General features: G+C 67.9%; 5 protein-coding genes across 5 annotated transcripts; 3 read left to right on the top strand and 2 right to left on the bottom strand.

Annotated features, from left to right (window-relative positions):
- Positions 1–894: 894 nt before the first annotated feature.
- FA09DRAFT_363097 (hypothetical protein) lies at positions 895–4,611 on the top strand. The gene is made up of 11 exons (XM_025745551.1): positions 895–1,322; positions 1,411–2,078; positions 2,132–2,359; positions 2,414–2,560; positions 2,617–2,960; positions 3,021–3,245; positions 3,297–3,508; positions 3,567–3,606; positions 3,662–3,843; positions 3,896–4,355; positions 4,412–4,611. The coding sequence occupies exons 1-11, from the start codon at positions 1,056–1,058 to the stop codon at positions 4,477–4,479; spliced, it is 2,841 nt and encodes a 946-aa protein (XP_025595463.1). The 5' UTR covers positions 895–1,055; the 3' UTR covers positions 4,480–4,611.
- Positions 4,601–5,936, bottom strand: FA09DRAFT_341390 (hypothetical protein; the record flags this gene model as incomplete). The annotated part of the gene is made up of 2 exons (XM_025744443.1): positions 4,601–4,841; positions 4,906–5,936. 2 exons carry the CDS (start codon positions 5,934–5,936, stop codon positions 4,601–4,603), a joined length of 1,272 nt encoding a protein of 423 aa, XP_025595462.1.
- A 741-nt stretch (positions 5,937–6,677) lies between these two features.
- FA09DRAFT_312573 (CDC45-like protein) lies at positions 6,678–9,660 on the bottom strand. The gene is made up of 6 exons (XM_025740697.1): positions 9,213–9,660; positions 8,644–9,129; positions 8,409–8,590; positions 8,018–8,353; positions 7,445–7,960; positions 6,678–7,392 (listed from the first exon to the last, which is right to left on the bottom strand). Exons 1-6 carry the CDS (start codon positions 9,513–9,515, stop codon positions 6,855–6,857), a joined length of 2,361 nt encoding a protein of 786 aa, XP_025595461.1. The 5' UTR covers positions 9,516–9,660; the 3' UTR covers positions 6,678–6,854.
- Positions 9,661–10,617: 957 nt separating this feature from the next.
- Positions 10,618–14,314, top strand: FA09DRAFT_332350 (WD40 repeat-like protein). The gene is made up of 2 exons (XM_025743420.1): positions 10,618–11,545; positions 11,809–14,314. The coding sequence occupies exons 1-2, from the start codon at positions 11,009–11,011 to the stop codon at positions 14,086–14,088; spliced, it is 2,817 nt and encodes a 938-aa protein (XP_025595460.1). The 5' UTR covers positions 10,618–11,008; the 3' UTR covers positions 14,089–14,314.
- A 558-nt stretch (positions 14,315–14,872) lies between these two features.
- Positions 14,873–18,351, top strand: FA09DRAFT_312568 (ARM repeat-containing protein). The gene is made up of 3 exons (XM_025740696.1): positions 14,873–15,485; positions 15,540–16,370; positions 16,423–18,351. The coding sequence occupies exons 1-3, from the start codon at positions 15,048–15,050 to the stop codon at positions 18,106–18,108; spliced, it is 2,955 nt and encodes a 984-aa protein (XP_025595459.1). The 5' UTR covers positions 14,873–15,047; the 3' UTR covers positions 18,109–18,351.
- The last annotated feature ends 157 nt before the right edge of the window (positions 18,352–18,508 follow it).

Here is an 18,508-nt window from a genome sequence, read left to right as displayed (position 1 = left end):
GAATGCCGAGCCACACCGAGTTGCGGCGTACTGCTGCAGCAGCATGCAGCGTGCAGAGCGCAGAGTACCTCGGAGCCGAGGCGTCAGCGACACGGCTCGGCAGGTTTGCGGCGCCACGGTCGGCTGAGCGCGGCGGCTGGCGTCTGGCAGGTCCGCGTGACAGGTCCGCATCCGACGGGTGGGTCAGCCTACGAGATGGGTCGCCGTGCTGTACCGGTGCATGGGCAGAGCGTATTCGGCTTGAGACAGCTGCAGCATCCGCAGGGCAGACGCAGATGCAGAAAGACTCGCCGCTGGGGGCCGCTGCCCGAGAGCGAGGAGCGCCACGCCCGCCACGCCCGACGGTGAGATCCCCGAGCCGCCGACGCCGGTCGTCTCTCCGAGCTGTCCGGTAGCACGGACCGAGCAAGGCGCCGCTGAAACGAGAATCTTGCTCGCCGTTGCCATTTTCTCCCCTCTCCTGTCTTCAGGCGGAGACGTGGGAGGTGCGTCCGAGTGTGTCCATGTCGTGTGAGCGTCGCCGGGCGCAGTCACGAGGGCTGCTGCTGCCACAGGGGTTCAGCAGGGTGGGGCACGCTCCCTGCGCAGCGCTTACTTGATGCACCACATGCATCTCTGCCAGCCTCTCAGATCGTTCAGGATAGCGCTTTGTGACGCCGAGCTGACCGCCAGTCGACCAACCTTCTGCGAGGTCGCACGTGAGAGGGCTGGCGGCGCGCGCAGGCGAGCGCGACGCGTGTCTGCACGCGTTGAGTGCGAATACGACGACGATCGCCTGGAGTAGGGCGGCCGTTGTATTCGAGCCTCGCTGAAGCTACAAACCCAAAATGACGCACGGCACGCAAGCAACACACTCGCGCAGTGCCTGCGGAAACGTGTGCTTGCTGACGAGCCCTCGGAGCGGCGCCTACTCCACCTCATCTCGCCTCCAGCGGCGACCTTCTTCCCCGCCCCAACCATCCACGCCCCGCTCTACCCCGGCAACAGCACACCCAGCGCCGAGCAGACCTTCCAGCACCGCATCCGTCCTGCCACTCGCCTCGCACTCGCCTGCCATGGCTCCAGTCGCCACGACGTCGGCGGCGGCCTCCTCGCGCGCCCAGACGGAGGAGGAGGAGGCCGATCCCGAGCTCCTCCGCGTCGCCAAGCAGCTCGACGGCGATGAAGACGACGACGAAGACGACAACAACGACCACGACGGCGATGCAGCTGATGCTGACGATGCGGCCGCCCCTGCCACGGCGGCTCAGGTCGAGCCAAAGAAGCGCGGGCGCGGCCGTCCGCCCAAGGTGCAGCAGCCGCAAGAGGAGGAGGATCCGGCAGTGAGTCACGCGCGGAAGAATGCAAGCACGCAGCCGCACGGCTGCCGGCTGTCATCGGAGCCCGTGCTGACCTCGCACTGTGCTTCAGGAGACCGCCGCTCGCCTCAAGAAGCTCAAGTACCTGCTCAAGAAGTCGGGCGTGTACGCCAAGATCATGCAGGAGAAGATGGACCGCGAGGCGGAGAAGCGGCGCACGACAGACGCCAAGGCGGAAGCGGCAGGCAAGCGCGCTGCAGTGAGCACGGAAGCCGACGCTGAGCCGGCACGGCCCGTCGCCGGGCGGTCTACGCGAGCGGGAGAGGCGGGCGAGAAGCCAGAGGCCAGCACTGCAGCGCGCCGACAGCGCGCGCCAGACAAGCGCAAGCGAGGCACTGCAGAGTACGCGATCACCGACCTCATTGGCGAGGAGGATCTGCAAGCGGCTGGCGAAGAGGATGGCCCGGCCCAGAAGAAGGCGAAGGGCGCGGACGGCGAGGCTGCGCCGGTCCAGAAGGGCGAGGCATTCGAGCGCGACGAGCGCCAGCCCGAGCTGGTCACGGGCGCCATCATGCGCAGCTACCAGATCAGCGGCCTGGAGTGGCTCGTCAGTCTCTACGAGAACGGCCTGAACGGCATCCTCGCCGACGAGATGGGCCTCGGCAAGACGCTGCAGACGATCTCGTTCTTTGCCTATCTGAAGAAGCGCAACGTCTGGGGCCCGTTCCTCGTCGTCGGGCCCAAGAGCACGGTCCGCAACTGGCGGCGCGAGTTTCAGAAGTAAGTCATCCGGCTGCGATGCCGCCAACGGCTCGTCTGACCTCGCTCCGAAGGTTCACGCCCACGATTCCCGTGCTTGAGTACATGGGCAGTGTGAATGAGCGGCGCCAGCTGCGCGAGAAACACCTCCGCACGCCGCAGGTTGCGAGTGAGCGCCACGCATTTCCGATCGTCCTGACCTCCTTCCAAACGGTCGTCTCGGACCGGAAATTCCTGGACAAGCACAAGTGGAAATTCATCGTGGTCGACGAGGGGCAGCGGCTCAAGAACATGAACTGCATGTGAGCCGCATCCGAGTGCTGTCGCTCAGCTGCACCCGCTTACACGACGCCCAGCCTCATCAACGAATTGAAGAAGTTCAACTCGGCGAACCGCTTGATCCTCAGCGGCACGCCGCTGCAGAACAACCTCAAGGAGCTCTGGTCGCTGCTCAATTTCATCCTGCCCGACATCTTCGACGACCTGGCTACCTTCGAGCAGTGGTGAGCATGCCTTGTGCGGTCCGCCGGCACGCACAGCTGACGCGCTGCTTCCACAGGTTCAACTTCGACGCCGTGCGCGAGGAGGGCGGCTCGAGCAGCATCCTGAACTCGGCGTCGAAGCAAGACCTCATCAAACAGCTGCACGAGATTCTCAAGCCCTTCCTGCTGCGCCGCATGAAAGTCGACGTGGAGAATCTGCCGCCGAAGAAAGAGTACCTGCTGTATGCGCCGCTGAGTCAGATGCAGAAGGAGATGTACGACTCCTTCGTCGACAAGAGCTTCCGCCGCCGCCTTCTCGAGCTTCACACGGGCCTGTCGTTCGACGAGATGGCGGCGGTGGACGACGACATCGTTCGCTGGGCCGACGATCGTGCAAACAAGGGAGGCAAGGTGGCGAAGCGTGAGTGGGCTCTGGCGCGCGTGCGTGCGTACCACGTGGCTGACCACAAGCATGGCACAGCGACCGTGCAGGACTCGGTAGACGACAGCTTGTCTGTCTCTGAGCGCTCTCGGAACCGCGTGCGCCAGGCCAAGAAGAACGTCAGTTACGGCGACGAGACGGAGTCTGAGTTTACGCGGCGCATGGAGGAGGGCGGCCACAGTCCCGGCGCCGAGGACGTCTTGCGACCACGATCAGCTGCCGAGCTGAAGCTCGAGGCGCGCAAGGCGTTGATCCGTCAGGGTCGTGAGTAGACGCCAATGACGCACGCAGGACACCGCTGATACGGCATCACAGAAAAGCGGGTCGACCAGGGCAAGTACTCGAATCTCACGATGGCGCTTCGCCGGACGTGCTGCCACCCGTATCTGTTCCACTGGCCCACGGACGAGACCGGCGAGCCGGTGACTGGCAAGGAGCTGGTCGCTGCCTCTGGCAAGATGATGATGCTCGAGCGGCTTCTCGGCGCGCTGCTGCCGCGCGGGCACAAGGTGCTCATCTTCTCCCAGGTAAGCACGGCCAGCCGCCTGCGCTCCTCGCGTCCGCCCGCTGATCTGTCGTCTGCAGTTCACCACGGTCCTTGACGTGCTGGAGATCTGGGCGACTGGTTAGTCGGCCTGCGTGTCACACACGCGGCCAAGCTCACACCCGTGCCTGTCCAGAGCACCAAGGCCTTGAGGTGTTCCGCATTGACGGCAACACTTCCGGCGACGACCGCGACGAACAGATGCAGGCGTTCAACAACGAGGACAAGGTCAAACTGTTCCTGCTGACCACGCGCGCCGGAGGTCTCGGCGTCAACCTCGTCGCCGCGGACACGGTCATCTTCTTCGACTCTGACTGGGTGCGTGGATAGTCGGCTGTTGTGTGGCACTTTGCTGACGCGGAGGACGCAGAACCCACAAGCAGACCTGCAGGCGCAGGACCGTGCCCACCGCATCGGACAGAAGAAGCCCGTCTTGATCTTCCGTCTGGTCGCCGGCAACACATTCGAGCAGCGCCTGCTCAAGACCGCCACGGCCAAGCGCGAGCTCGAGAAGATCGTCGTGGCCGAAGACAAGTTTCTCGGCGTGTCGGAGTCCAGCTTGGTCGGTCTGAGAATGAAGGGCAAGGCGGCGACGCTGGTGGACTCGATCCGCAAGCTCGAGGCAGAGAAGGTGCAGCTCGCGGTGCAGGGCGACGAGATCATCTCCGATGCCAACCTGGAGAAGCTGCTGGACCGCAGCGAGGCGGCCATGAAGCGCGAGCGCGGCTGGGTGTCGGACCGCAGCGGCAACGAGCTCAACGCGGACAACGCCGACGACGCCCAGATGGCGTTCGAGGTCACCGAGCGGACACTGGATGAGGACACTGATCGTGAGCTGCGCCGAGTTGCCCAAGCGAGCGCGCGCTGACTGACGCATCCCTCGCAGCCGCTCTCCGCAAGCTCTTTGGAGGTGCCGACACGGGCGACAAGCGTGACCAGCTCGATGCCGAATGAGCTCCGCACGGATCCCACACGACGTCGACTCTGCCGACACTTCACGCTCCCTCTGTTCACGCTGCACCATCTCTTTCACGAGTACATCTGTCACGCTGCCCTTCTATCGTTATGCCATCTATTAGAGGTCCCACTCCTGCTCTGCGAGCTCGTCGCCCTCGCGCCACTCGTCTATGCGCAGCCGTGTCTCGCCGGCGTGCTTGGACAGCTTGTAGCGGCCGAGCTCAAAGGTCGCATACGCCTTGCGACTCTTGGCTGCGGCCTTGGCGTGCAGCGGGAGGCTGCTGGCGGCCCGCGCCGCCTCCCGCGATGTCCACACGCAGGTGGCGAGGTTGCTGCCTTGCGTGTCGGGCGTGCCGTACCTGCGAGCGAGGGTTGTGAGCGACTATCGCCGAGCTTGACAAGGCCAGCAGCACTCACCAGTACATGAGCAGCCCGCCGGCGTTGACGGCCTCCTCGTGTGCGTGGCGGTCCGCATCGTAGAGGCTCGTGCTCTCCGAGCCGCTCTGCCGGCGCGACCGGAAGACCACGCCGTACCACTCTCCTGACGAGGCCTCGGGCAGCTCGAGCTGGTCCCAGTTGAAGACGCGCCTGATCAGGGCCAGCGAACCGCTCTGCTGCGGCGAGCCTGCGGCTGCAAAGACCGGGCACGCCGAGGCGTCGGCGCCCTCGACGAGCGGATGCGGTGCAGCGGGCGAGGCGACGCCAAAGGCATCCGCGTAGTCGTACGTGAGCGGCCGCAGCTTGTGGAGCGCCCGCCATAGATGCAGCGACTGCGGGCCGAGGACGGGCAGGCGCGAGCGCGTGTACTTGACATCTTCCGAGGCCAGCTCAGAGGTGCCGTGCGGGTAGTCGAAGGGCAAGTAGGCATCCTCGAAGGCCGGCTCGACCGCCTCTGGCGCATCTTCTGCAGCCGGTCGCCGGGCCATAAGAGGAGCCAGTTGCTCGAGCGCCGGTGGAGCAGCAGCGTCGACTGCAGGCACCGGACGGGAGAAGGTGAGCGGAGAGGAAGACTCGACGACGTCTGTCGAGAAGGCCTCGCCACGGCCACGGTCGCGCTCTGGAGCTCGCCTTCCCCGGGCCGTGGCGCGGCCGCGGTGCGAGCCAAAGGTACGGTGCCGCGAGCGTCCGCGCGACGGCTCGTCGACGTAGTCAAAGTGCCGCACCTGCGTCGGCGGCGAGGGCACGATGGGGATAGGAGCAGCGCGAGGCGTCTCGCTCGGCGCGATCGCGATGGGCGCCGAGCGCTCGAGACTCTCCTCGCTCACGGCGGGGCGCAGAGCCTTGGGTGGAGAGAAGAGCGGCGAGCGGGTGCTTGGGCCTGGCACCGGCGCCATGGCGAGGCCGGGAGCGAGCAGCATGTGCTTCTGGCCAAGGCGGCCGCCGAGGACGTGGTTGGTTCGTGGACGACGCAGGTGGAACGCGTCCGAGTGCGTTGGGAGGTGGTGCGAGGACATCGTGTACCGAGATGGCCGCTAGAGCGGGTATTTGGGCGAAGTTCTGCTGGCGGATGGGAGCTGCTTGCGGCGTTGGGTGCACTTGCAGTGATGAGCGGACGATGTTTGGGCCTCAGCGGGACGGACAGGCCTCTTGCGGCTTTATATCACCCAGCGCTGCGGGCGCCGAGTCATCAGAGACCCTCGACGCCCCGTGCGTGGAGGAGCGGCCCGCACGTCGGTGGCGTGCGTGGGCAGTCAATGCCTTGTTGGCGTACCAACAGCGCATGCTGCAATGCGGTGCGCCATTCGCATTGCGCATGCGGCCGGTGCTGCTGCCCTGCGCGTGGCCATGGCGCGAGGGGTCCGAGGGGCCGGTGGCGCCTCGACGCCCAAGCACGAAGTGGCAGGGGGCCCGGCGCCCGCCTGCGAGACAGGGGCAGGGACCCCCGCTGCCTTCTCTCGGCGCTGCACGTCCAGCGGTCTGGGCCGCCCCTGACACGGATCGTTGAGTGAGCAATGCGGCCGCAAGCAACACGCATCGAGCCGTGCGTGTGGAGCGGGTGGAGCGAGTGCGTGCTTGCGGCCGGGAGCCGCGTCCGGTGGGCGTGAAGGGCGCGAGATTGCGCCATGGGCGCATGACGTGCCGCGCCGCGCCATCCGCGCTGCTCCCACGCCACTCGACTGGCCACGCCTGTGCACGCAGCAGATCTCGTCTCGGCCGCATGCCGATGGCGCAGCAGCAATGACGTCTCGGCACGGCGCATGCAAGATGATATGTCAATGGCTCGGTGGGCGAGATGAACCTGGTGTAGTCGGGCGTGGGAATGATGCACGAATGGCTGCTGATACAAGTGTGTGGAGAGGAGACTGACGATGCGGAAAGGCGAGCTCGAAATGGGACTAGGGACGGGGCTGTTTGACGACGACGGCGCTCCTCTATGCTCGCAGATGCAGCGCCTCGATGAACTTGCTCAGGTCCTCGCGCTTCACCTCGATGACGCTCGAGTCAAAGGCGTCGTGCTTCGTGCGCGCGCCGCACTTTGCCGCCGCCTCCTGGAACGCCATGCCCCAGCGGTTGCGCTGCAGCACCTCGGTGACGAGGCCGACGACGACGAAGCGGTCGCGGCTCTCGTCGAGCGCGGCAAGCACGAAGGGCAGCGGCGGCGGCGGCGCAATCGCCTCGAGCACCGACGGGTCCTGGCCCTTGGCGCGCAGCCGCTCGCGCTTCCTCTCCAGCGCTTTCCGCGCGTGGCCCGCCACAATGTCGCGCAGCGCCTCCACGAGCCAGAGCGCCAGTCGTGTGAGCGTGTTCGGGTTGGTGAAGAGCACCAGGTCGGGGCCCTCGGTGATGCTGGACACGCGAAACGAACGCAGCGTCTTGACGGCAGACTTCTCGATGAGCGCCACGCCCTGCGAGACGATCGCTCGGTGCAGCGCCTTGGACAGAGAGAGCGAGGAGCGGAGCAGCGACACGCTGTGGAGCAAGTGTCAGAACATGCAAGCTCCGACGCGAGCAAGAGTCTCACCTGGCGGGCTTGCGGGCGTCGAGAGCGTTGTACGCAGCAAAGAAGTTGCGCACCCAGTCGGTCTCGTTGTTCGTCGCGCCGCTGCTCTCTGCATTCTCCCGCTCGCCCTCTTCGGCGTCCTCTGCTGTGCGCTGCTTGCTGGTGTCCATGGCCGCGCCCAGGCTCCACGTCTTCTTGCCGCCGAAGAGGTCTGATGCCGTTGAGCCTGCGCCCGTCGCTGCGCCATAGGCGCCTCGCTGCCCGCCAGCACCCACGCCGTTACCCGAGAATGTCATGCCCGGTGCATCGACCTTGATGCGCACGCCGTGCGCGGCCGTGAGCAGCGCAGAGAGGCCCTCGACCGTGTCGGCGGCGCTCAGCGGCGAGCTCTGATAGCCGAACGAGCGCAGGAATGAGAGGTAGACACATTCGGTCAGGCCGTACTCGGGCGCGATAGACTGGATCCGCGGCACGAGCTTCTGCCGGAGATCGAGATCCATGTGGTCGAATGTTTGCCGGCATTGGGTGAGCGACATGCTGCAAGAGGCTGTTTAGCACGGGTGTGCGGCTATGATGCGCGGCTGGACGACGCACCCCATCTTGGCCATCAGGCCGCGCAGCTGCCCCATGCCCTTCTCCTTCCAGATGCTGATCTTGCCCGCCACGTACGCCGAGTGGTACATGGCGTTCTCCAGGCTCCAGTGGCGATAGAGTGTGAAGCGCAGCTCCTGGGCGATGACTCGGATACGGCCGTCGTCGGCGTCGGCCGCCTTGCCGGGCAGCCCACCGTCCCGACGCGAGTGCAAGCCGCCCTCCTGCACAGGGTTGAGCTCCCGGACGATCTCGGCGAGCAACTTGGCGTGTTCTTCGTATGTATCGTAGCTCGTGCGCGACGCCAGGTAGAGCGACGTCAGGCCAAGGATGCCCAGCCTGCGAGAGACGTGAGCACATGCCAGCTGTCGTCCGACTGCTCAGGTGCACTCACCACACTGTCTCGTTCGAGGCCCGTCCGAGGCGGTCAGCCAGCTGCCACACCACAAGCGAGACCGGGAGGCCGTAGCCCGAGCCGCGGGCGTGGTATCGCGCCAGCACCGCGCGGTACTGAGCGAGCACGGCCGCAGACGTACGCGCAGGCTTGCGGACTTTGCGCCTCCGCCGCCCTCTTGGCTGCATGGCACCGTCAGCATCGCGTAGGCCCGGCAGCCGGCACGGCGACTCACTGGTGCCTCGCTGCTCGATGCCTCTGCGTCCTCGTCCTCATCCTCATCTGCAGTGTGGCTGCTGCCGCTGGCCAGCCGCCGCCGCTTCCTCTGCGCCGGCCGCTGCTCTCCGTCTTCGTCGTCGTCGCTCGGCAACAAGTCGTCGGCGTCATCTCCCTCGTCGCTCTCCTCATCCTCACTCTCGCTGCCGCGGTCGCTGTCGCTTTCACTGTCGCTGACCTCGAACTCTAGGCGCGAGTAGGCCTCATGCTCGCGCGACAGGTGCTGCTCGATCGCGCCATCGTCCCAGATGCAGATGCGCGAGAGCAGCTCCGAGGTCGCAAAGAGGTTCTCGAGGTTCCATGGCCGATGCGAGTCGATGACGTGAAGCGTGCACTGCGGGGGTAGTGACAGCCCAGCCTCGGGCCCGCCAGAGTACTGCCCGGCCGAGAGAAAGCTCGGCAGAGGCAGCAGAGCGCCGAGGTTGAGGAAGATGAGGGTGTGCAGCTGCGACACGCCAAGGTCAGCGCCACACACGCTGCCGCTGGCACCAGGTTGCTACTCGTGTGCGCCTGCGTCAGGCCACTCACCTCCTCATTGCCAGTGACGTCGTCGCTCAAGATGCGCGTGAGCGTCGCGTAGCCGTCGCACGGCACCACGCGGTATGCGATCTCGTCCTCGCGCAGCAGTGCCACAAGTGCCCGCGCCGCACACACGCCGTCCACGTCGGGCGCCACGACGATCATGACGGCCGCCGCTGCCGCTGCCGCGCCAGTGATGCCGGCCGAGCGGCGCGCCGCGGCCACGATGCCCTCGTACGCATGGCCGACGTCGCGGTCTGAGCGCAGCGGGCCCGGCGCCTCCTGGGTCGCGGGGGCGCTGATGAGCACCATGCGCCGGCACGCGGGGTACTGCGGCGGCGAGGCGGGCGGAAGAGGGCGGGCGAAGAGGCAGCGCGCAGCAGAAAGCACAAGGCGGTGAGAAGGAGTGTGGGCCAGAGACGGAGCAAAGAGGGGCAGACAAGCAGGTGCGATGGAGTCTGAGGAGGGTCAGGAAGCGCATGTGCCTTGCCGCACCGCCGCCGCGCGCCGCCGAGCAACACGGCCTCTCTACGCGTCGGCAAGCGCGTCGCGCCCGCGTGGGAACACCTCGGGCTGCCTCAGCCTGCTCGCCCCCCTCCACACGCCGATGCCCGGACTCGACCAGCTCCTCTTGGCTCTAAGCAGCACTCGTATCAACGCTGCTCCGGCTCAAGCTAAACCTGCCACACCCCCGTGTGAAGTAGCGCCGACCGGTCGGAAATGCCGCGAGCAGCCGTGTGCGCCGGCACGAAAGCGACGGTGCCCTGCTGCTCCCACGCTGCTCCAAACTCCGCCGGCCGCAGGTAGCCGCGGCTAAACCGTCTCAAGGCCGTCCTCCTCGAGATCCGTCAAAAAGCGCATTTCGCTCGCAGCCTTGGCTTCCTGAGGACCACACTTTGCCGTACGTTCATGTCTGGGAGGTTCGTGGCCTCTCTTCTCTCTAAAAGCAGCCGGTACACGGCCGCCAGCTGCGAGCAGCTCCAAGCATCGGCGTGGCTCGCAAGGCCGGCTCTCTTCGTTCCAACGGCGGCGCGGGCCGGTTCTTGGGAGCCCCCACTTGCCCCTGAAGCAAGTCTTTGATGTCGTGCGGGTTGGAGAGTGCGCGCGCAGATCACCTCCTGTCCCTGAGCAAGTGCTCGAGGACGAGAAGGAGCAAGGCCGGCCGGCGGTGTACCGCAGGACGGGCGACGTGGCGCACTCAGCGGCATGGCGTCGTGCGCGCGCCCACAGCACGACATCCAGGCACGCGAGCGGCGAGAGTCGCTCGCTGCGCCGCCAAGGACGAGGCGCGAAGGATGCCGCGGCAAGCAGCGGCGGCGGGCACGGCGCCTGTGTTGTGCGCGTGGCGGCGCCACCTGGCGAGACGATAGGCCGCGCGCGCCTTCTCGGGCGCGCTCGGTCGCCCCGCCGCACCCACAGAGCCGCCCTCGTCCTCGCTCTTCTCTGCCCTCTGGCGCCGCGCGGCCTGTCCCCTCCTCCATCACACCATCCAAGCACACCACTCCCAACGGCACTGCACCCCTCACTCGCACTCGCCAGCGCGCTCTGTCACGCTTCTCTCCTGCGCATTGACGCCGCGCCGCCGCTGCTGCCGAGCGCCTGCACGTTCTGCCATCCAGCTCGCTGCTCTGCTGCGCACACCACGCCCCTGCGATCGCTCCACTGCGGTGCCCCGCACATCGCCCGCTTGCGGCGCAGGACTGCACATCGGCAGCCGCACGCAGACGAGCACTCTCTCTCCTGATCCAGCAGCGCTGAGCCACCTCGCCCAGGCGCCGCCGGCTGGGCGCGCAGCGTAGTCCGCCATGGCATCTCCACTTGCCTCTTCGTCGCGCTCCACCACGCCGACGGCGCCGTCGCCCTCCTCCTCGCTCCTCACTCCTGCCGCACACGGCTCCGCATCGCCCTCCTCGTCCCGCTCCGCCTCGCCGACGGCCGCGCTCTCCCGTATGTCCTTTCCAGTCTCGTGCGCGTCGCCCGCAGCGATGCGTGGCGACGTCGGCGCCGGGTGGAACTCGCTCGGCGCCCTCGGCGTCGCTGGCGGCCGCTCGAGCGCATCGACGCCCGCCGCAGCTGCAGGCACGCCGGCCAGCGGTGGCTGTGACACTCCGGCCGGCCGCAAGAACCACGCCGAGGCAGACGTCTCGCCCGAGCAGGAGGCAGAGGAGGCGTGGCACGCGCATGCGAAGCTCGGCGAGCAGGACGCAGACGACGAGATCATGCGCGCCACCACGCCCGGCGCCTCCTCTTCACGCAACCCACTCGTGCCGCCGCCGTCGCGCAGCCTGTGTGTGCGGCACCAGCGCATGGCCGACGAAGGCATGACGGCGCGGCTGCAAAAGGTGCGTACGCAGTCCACACCCCGTCCCTCCCCCTCGCTCGCCGCCAGGCCGTGTTGCTGCTTTCTGTGCACTCCATGCGTCCTGGCTTGCGCGCCTCTCCCTCACGGGAAGGCATGCAACCGTCGTGAAGCGCAGATCGAAGAGCCCAGTTTGAGGTGAAGGCGTGGGTCTCGACCCGCCTTTGCCATAGAAGCGGCACGACATGCTCAGCATCGCATCATTGCACCTGCACGACGGTTGCTGACGCCTTCGTCTTGTCACAGTCAATCGAGCTGCTGCCGCTGCAGGACCAGACGGCCGTCAACACCGTCTGGGCGCTCTTCTCCTCTTCGCCAGCCTCACGGCGGTCGCTGATTCTGCAGGGCATTCTCACGATGTGCTGCTTCAGCCAGCTCTCTCTGCTCTCGCAAGAGCTGGCGCTGGCCATCCGCATCGACCCATTCACGCTTCTGCCGCGCGAGATTAGCCTCAAGATCTTGGGCCACCTCGACGCCATGACGCTCGGCCGCGCCGCCCAGGTCTCGCGCACCTGGCGCGCACTTGCCGATGACGATCTGCTGTGGCGCAACATGTGCGAGCAGCACATCGAGCGCAAGTGCGAGAAGTGCGGCTGGGGCCTGCCGCTGCTGTCGGAGCGGCGGCGACGCGCCAAGCCGAAGGCACTGCGAATCGACGCGGCATCCACGTCCGAGGGCGCCGCGCCCTCGCCTCGTTCCGCATCGGCCTCGGGCAGCCTGAAGCGCAGCATCACTGCCGCCGCAAACGCAGCAGCACACGAGCGGCATGCACGTGCTGGTGACGCCTCAGGCTCCAACCCCGGGTCTGCGCTCAATTCGCCGCGCATGGCATCCGTCGACATGGACGTGGAGGAGCGCCTGGGCCGGCCGACAAAGCGTCCGTGCACCACGTCATCTCGCGACGCGCCAGGCGACGCCAGCGGCGATGCTGCCGCGCAGGCCCTCGTGGCGCCGCCGCCGCACACGCTGCCCGCAGCGACGCGGCCGTGGAAGTCGGTGTACTGCGAGCGTCTCGCCATCGAGCGCAACTGGCGGCGCGGGCGCTTCACGACGCGCGTGCTGACGGGCCACACCGATGGCATCATGTGCCTGCAGTTCTCCGACTCGCTGGCGCATCCCGCCTTTCCGCTCCTCATCACGGGCTCGTACGACCGCACCGCGCGTGTGTGGAATCTCGAGACGGGCGCCGAGCTGCGCGTGCTGCGCGGCCACACTCGCGGCGTGCGGTGTTTGCAGTTCGACGAGGTCAAGCTCATCACGGGCAGCATGGACCGCACGCTCAAGATCTGGAACTGGCGCACGGGCACGCTGATGCGCACGCTCGAGGGCCACACCGAGGGCATCGTCTCGCTGCACTTCAACGACGACACGCTCGCGTCCGGCTCGGCAGACTCGAACGTCAAGATCTGGAACTTCCGCACCGGCGAGTGCTACACGCTCCGCGGCCACACGGACTGGGTCAACGCCGTGCTGCTGTGGTCCGGACCCGGCACAAAGTCGTCTCAGCCGACGCAGAGCAGCGCCGTCGCCGGCCGCGCGCCGGCGGACTGGAACGACGGCGAGCTGCGAGCGGAGTCGGCAGACTCTAGCAGCTCCGAGGGCGCGGGCAGCAGCTTCCTCTTCAGCGCCAGCGACGACGGCACGATCCGCCTCTGGGACTTGGCGCTGCGCGAGTGCCTGCTCGTGCTCGACGGCCACGTCGCGCAGGTGCAGACCATCAAGCTCGTCATGCTGCCCGACGAGGCGATGGCCAAGCTTGCGCAGGGCGCTGCGGGTGGCCCCGGCGCCGCCGACGCCGATCAGCTGCGCCGCGCCGAGCAGCGCGCCGGCCGCTACGCGAGCAATGGCGACGACGACGCAGACGACACGAACGCGTCGAACTCTGCCAGCTGCGGCTACAACGCCTCGGCCGTGCCCGGTGGGCGCGCGGCGAACGCTGGCTTCGCGCCGGCCATGCCCGAGCGCGGCATCTACGCCGCCACATCTTCGGCCAGCAACCGCCGCGCATCGGGCGCTCGCAACGGCTCGCAGGCACCGCCGGAGCCCATGCGGCGTCCGATCGACCCGACGCTGGCGCACCTCCAGAACCGTCTCTGCTCTGCGGGTCTCGTGGCGCCTCTGCCGCTCGACGCCGAGGCAGCGGACCTCGAGCCCCTGCTCGACCCCTCGCCCAACGGCGCCGCAGCCCGCACCGCGGCGCACCGCGGCGCACGTCCCGTGCTGCTCTCCGGCTCGCTCGACAACACGCTCAAGGCGTGGGACGTGCGTACGGGGCGCTGCATTCGCACGCTGTTCGGCCACGTCGAGGGCGTGTGGGCCATCGATGTAGACCGGCTGCGCATCCTCAGCGCCAGCCACGACAAGACGCTCAAGGTCTGGGACGCCGCCACGGGCGCATGCCAGAACACGCTCGTCGGCCACCGTGGCGCCGTGACGTGTGCCAGCCTGGGCGACGACAAGATCCTCAGCGGCTCCGACGACGGCGAGGTGCGCATCTGGAGCTTTGCGCCGCCGCTTGAGGATTGATCGGCCCCGGATCAGGGGCCGTCTCTGCAGTCTCCATCCCATGTGCCCCCTCTGCGGCCCGGCCTACGTGCCCGGCGTCCGCCATCGCTCGCATCTTCTCATGACTGTCTCCCTGGACACCAACTCTTATGTGCGCCCCTGCACCCTCCTGCTCCCTTTCTCCCTGCGACATGTGTACACTACTGCTCCTCACCACGTCCAAAGTCATCCTCTCCCGTGCTGCTCGCCTGGCTGGTCTGACTGTCTGAGGCAGCGACGCCAGAGGAAGGAGCCAGCATGGCCTCTCAGTGTGAGCGCCGGACTTGGCTGCCATTGCTCATCCGCCGCATCTGCCCCTCCCTCTGCCCCTCCGTGCTGCCGGCGAAAGCGATTTGTGCGCGCGCGCGAGGCCGGACGCTGCTGTGCCCCTGGCGTCTGGACCCGCCCGACGCTGCTCATCACGGTGTGCTCTGGAGGCTGCCAGCACAGCGGCCTGCCGGGCGCCGATCGCGCAGATCTTGCGCCTGACCTCGGGTTGCGTGTGTGCGGCTGTGCCATGATGCAGCGGCGGCGAGCCCGGCGCCCAGCCAAGCTCACGGCGGCGGGCCAAAGCGGCACGGGCACGGCGGCATCCCGACAGGGTGCGGCGGCTGCGTATCGCCATGGATGGCGCGTGCGCTCGCCGCGGCGCCGCATGTGCGCCTCGCGGGTGACTGGCGGCGTGCCTGCACGGCCGCGCCGTGCCGAGCCGCCGCGCCGTGAAACTCGCGCCGCGCTGATCCGCGAGCTTGCTGCGCCTCCTTCTCGCCGCACTCTCACCTGCTCGACGCTCGCCTCGCTCCTGCTCTCACACTCAGTCGTCTCGACCACTCCTTCTCGCCGGCTTTCAGCGTCAGGCACTTGATTCGCGGCTCGACTGCGAGGGCCCATCCCTCCACGCGCGCTCGCGCTCCTGCCGTCCACCAGCGCCCCCTGCCCGCATGTCTCGCGAGCACGCCGCCGGCCAGGGCGCGAGCAGCACCGCCACAAGCATGCCTCGCTCGGCGTCGTCCGATGGCGATGCGCCGCACGAGCAGGCTCAGCGTGCCCTCGGCGCGCTCAGCCTCGCCGAGTCGAGCAGCAGCGCCGCCGCGCGGCCCTCGACGGCACGCAGCCTCAGCTCCAGCGGCACGTCGGCGGGCGCCGCGCTGGCCGAGGCGAGTGAAGGCGCGACGCCCGCCGTCAGCGCTGGCGCCGGACGTGCACCTCGGCGGACGCAGACGATGAGCCAGCCCGCTCCGGCACTGGTGGACGAGCCCGAGGAGGACGAGGCGTGGCCAGACGAGGATGCGCCTGTGCCGAGCAGCCGCGGCGCTGCGCCAGCTCGGGCGACGACGATGCTGCCCGGCTGGGTGCGTGATGGTCACGACGACGATGGTGTGAGTCAGCGTACGGCATTTCCCGCCCTGCACATGGCTGACCTTCCTGCTTAGGCTCGAGCACGCGCAGCGGAAGCAGCTGCCCATGGGCTCCTCTCTGCAACAAGTGCGTCCCAGGGCGTGCGCATCGGTACGATGGAGCAGCCTGCGACGGCAGCACTGCCGGACTCTGGCGGTGCTCGAAGCACGTCTGCCGGCCGGAATCCACGCAAGCCGCTGCGGTCAACGACGCTCGATCCCGCGCAGCACCTCCGCACGCAGCAGAGTGCCGACGCGGCCTCCACTGCCGATGCAGCACCGGGCTCGGACGATGCGTCACTCGACGACAGCACGCCGCACGTCTCGGTCGCACCGCAAGCGCAGCGGCCTGACCTGCTCCAGACAGCGCCCTTCCTCGCCGCCAGCTCCGGCTCCGGCTCGGCAATGAGCGCCAACGGCAGCGGCAGCAGCCCGGAGAGCAGCGTGTATGCCACGTACCCGCACAGCCAGATGGACCTTGCCGCGTTCGAGAGCTACCGCACGACGCCGGACCCGTATGCGCCCATGGCACCGCCGACGCCGCAGCATGTGCCGCAGCAGGCGCGGCCGCACTTTGCTCCGGGCTCCGACGGCGCCGGCCAGCACTACGCACGCCAGCAGGAGCAGATGCTCATGTATGCGTACCAGCCCGGCGCGGCACAAGGCCAGCCGCCGCTGGCATCGCCGTACACGTACGCGCAGCCGCTGCAGCCGCTGCACTATCCACAGCAGGCGCCGGCGCACATGGGCCAGATGGGCCTCAACCCCAACATGGGCGCGTGGTACCCGGCACAGGCCGGCCCGTCGCACGGGTACCACCCGCCGCCAAGTCCGCTCGTCTCGCAGATGCCCATGGACGACGGCAACGTGAGTTCGCCTTGGCAGCGCGTCGTTGTCGCAAATGCTGACTCTTCCACAGCGGCAGCAGCAGCACATGCGTGACGGCGCGGGTGGCCCGTACGGCGGCGGCGACGGAGGCAGGCCTTACTCGGTTGCTGCCTCGCCGCGTGTGGGCCAGATGCCTCTGCGAGGTGGCTATGCTGGCACGCCGAATCGTTCAGGCGGTGGCCACCGTCGAGTGCCCACGGGTCCCGGTGGCATGATGCTGCCCAGCGGCGGACTCGCGTACCCAAATGCAGGCATGCCTGTGCCACAGGGTGCACCGCTCGGCATGGGCTTCCCCGCCGCGCCAGACGGCTCGATGCCCTTTCTGCCGTACGGCCCGCCGGGCTCGATGCATTCACGCACGCCCTCGTCGGCGTCGCACCACTCGCACTCGTCGATGTCGTATCCACAGCAGTACCGCGCGCCTTCCTCGGGCAACGGCTTCTACCAGGGCGGGCGGCACTCGTCGTCGCCGTCGGTCTCCGGCTCCATCTCGGGCAGTGCGTCTGGCGCCGCAACGCCGGCACGCTCTGCGCTGCTCGAGGAGTTCCGTTCCAAGGCGTCCAAGGGCCGCCGCTTCGAGCTCAAGGACATCCGCGGCGCCGTCGTCGAGTTCAGCGGCGACCAGCACGGCTCGCGCTTCACGCAAGAGCGTCTGGATGTGGCGACGCGCGAGGAGCGCGACGCCGTCTTCGACGAGCTGCTGCCGGCGGCGCGCACGCTGATGAGCGACGTCTTTGGCAACTACGTGATCCAGAAGCTCCTTGAGCACGGCACCGTGGCGCAGCGTTCCACGCTCGTCAAGGAGATGTCGGGCCACGTCCTCGAGCTCTCGCTCGGCACGTATGGCTGCCGCGTCGTGCAAAAGGCGCTCGACCACGCGCTGCCCGAGGAGCAGCTGGCGCTGGCCGACGAGCTGCGCGAGCACGTGCTGCAGTGCGTCAAGGACCAGAACGCCAACCACGTCGTGCAGAAGATCCTGGAGCGCATCCCCGACGCCGCGCAGATTGACTTTGTGCCGGCGGCGTTCCGCGGCCACGTCCCGCAGCTGGCGGCGCACTGCTACTCGTGCCGCGTGCTGCAGCGCATCTTTGAGCACTGCGCCGAGAGCCAGGCACGACCGCTGATGCTCGAGCTGCAGCAGCACACGCAGCAGCTCATGCAGGACCAGTACGGCAACTACGTGATCCAGTGGACGCTGCAGCGCGGCGCGCCCGCCGACCGCGACGCAGTGATCGAGTCGGCCAAGGGCCAGCTGCTCGCGCTCTCGCGGCACAAGTTCGCCAGCAACGTCGTCGAGGAGATCTTCCGCAGGGCATCGCCGGCGCAGCGGCACGAGCTCATCGAGGAGATGCTGGTCGTCCCGGATGCGCATACGGCTCCGGCGTCGACGAACATCGTCGCGCCGATGCCCGCCGCGGTACTCATGATGCGCGATCAGTTTGCCAACTACGTGCTGCAGCGCGCCCTCGAGACGGCCGAGCCCGAGCAGCGCGCACGTCTCGTTGCCGCCGTGCGCCCGCACCTCGCAAGCATGCGTCGCTATGCGAAGCACCTCGCAGCGATCGAGAAGCTGCTCGGGCCGGACGAGAATGCTGCGCACTCGAGGCCGCCGCGGCCGTCTGCGAGCGGCGCCAGTGCTGCACCGTCAGCCAGTGCGCCGTCGACAGTCGGACCTTCCGCTCAGGCGCCGGCCTCGTCGCCGACCGTCACAGCATAAGCACTCTCTCCTCGGCCCACCCTGCTCTCGTGCTCTCTCACGCCGCTCTGCTCCTGTCACTGTCACCTGCTCCGCGGACAGTACTGCCCCCGCCCCCTTCTCAGCATCAACCCTAGACTGGCGCGCGCCCACACCGCGCCGCCCACACATTCGCGCGCCGCACGCGCCGCAATACCACCATCGTTCGCACCACGCTCGAGTGTGACAGACGCTAGAGGTTTGGCTTGGAGGTGAAGCTCGGCGAAAGCATGCGGCGCGTGTACATCAGGAGGGCCCACATGACGCGCGGCGCGTGGTGGGCCCGGAGCCGCTACGCGAGCAGCACGGAGCAACGCCGCCTTCGCATTCCGCACAATAAATCACAGCATCTCAGCCCTCAAGGGGGGCCGCAAAAGGATCC

Source organism: Tilletiopsis washingtonensis (assembly GCF_003144115.1).
Source record: "Tilletiopsis washingtonensis strain MCA 4186 unplaced genomic scaffold FA09scaffold_24, whole genome shotgun sequence".
Taxonomy (NCBI): domain Eukaryota; kingdom Fungi; phylum Basidiomycota; class Exobasidiomycetes; order Entylomatales; genus Tilletiopsis; species Tilletiopsis washingtonensis.
The sequence above is the reverse complement of the archived record's forward strand: the minus strand, read 5'-3'. Positions and strand labels throughout refer to the sequence as shown.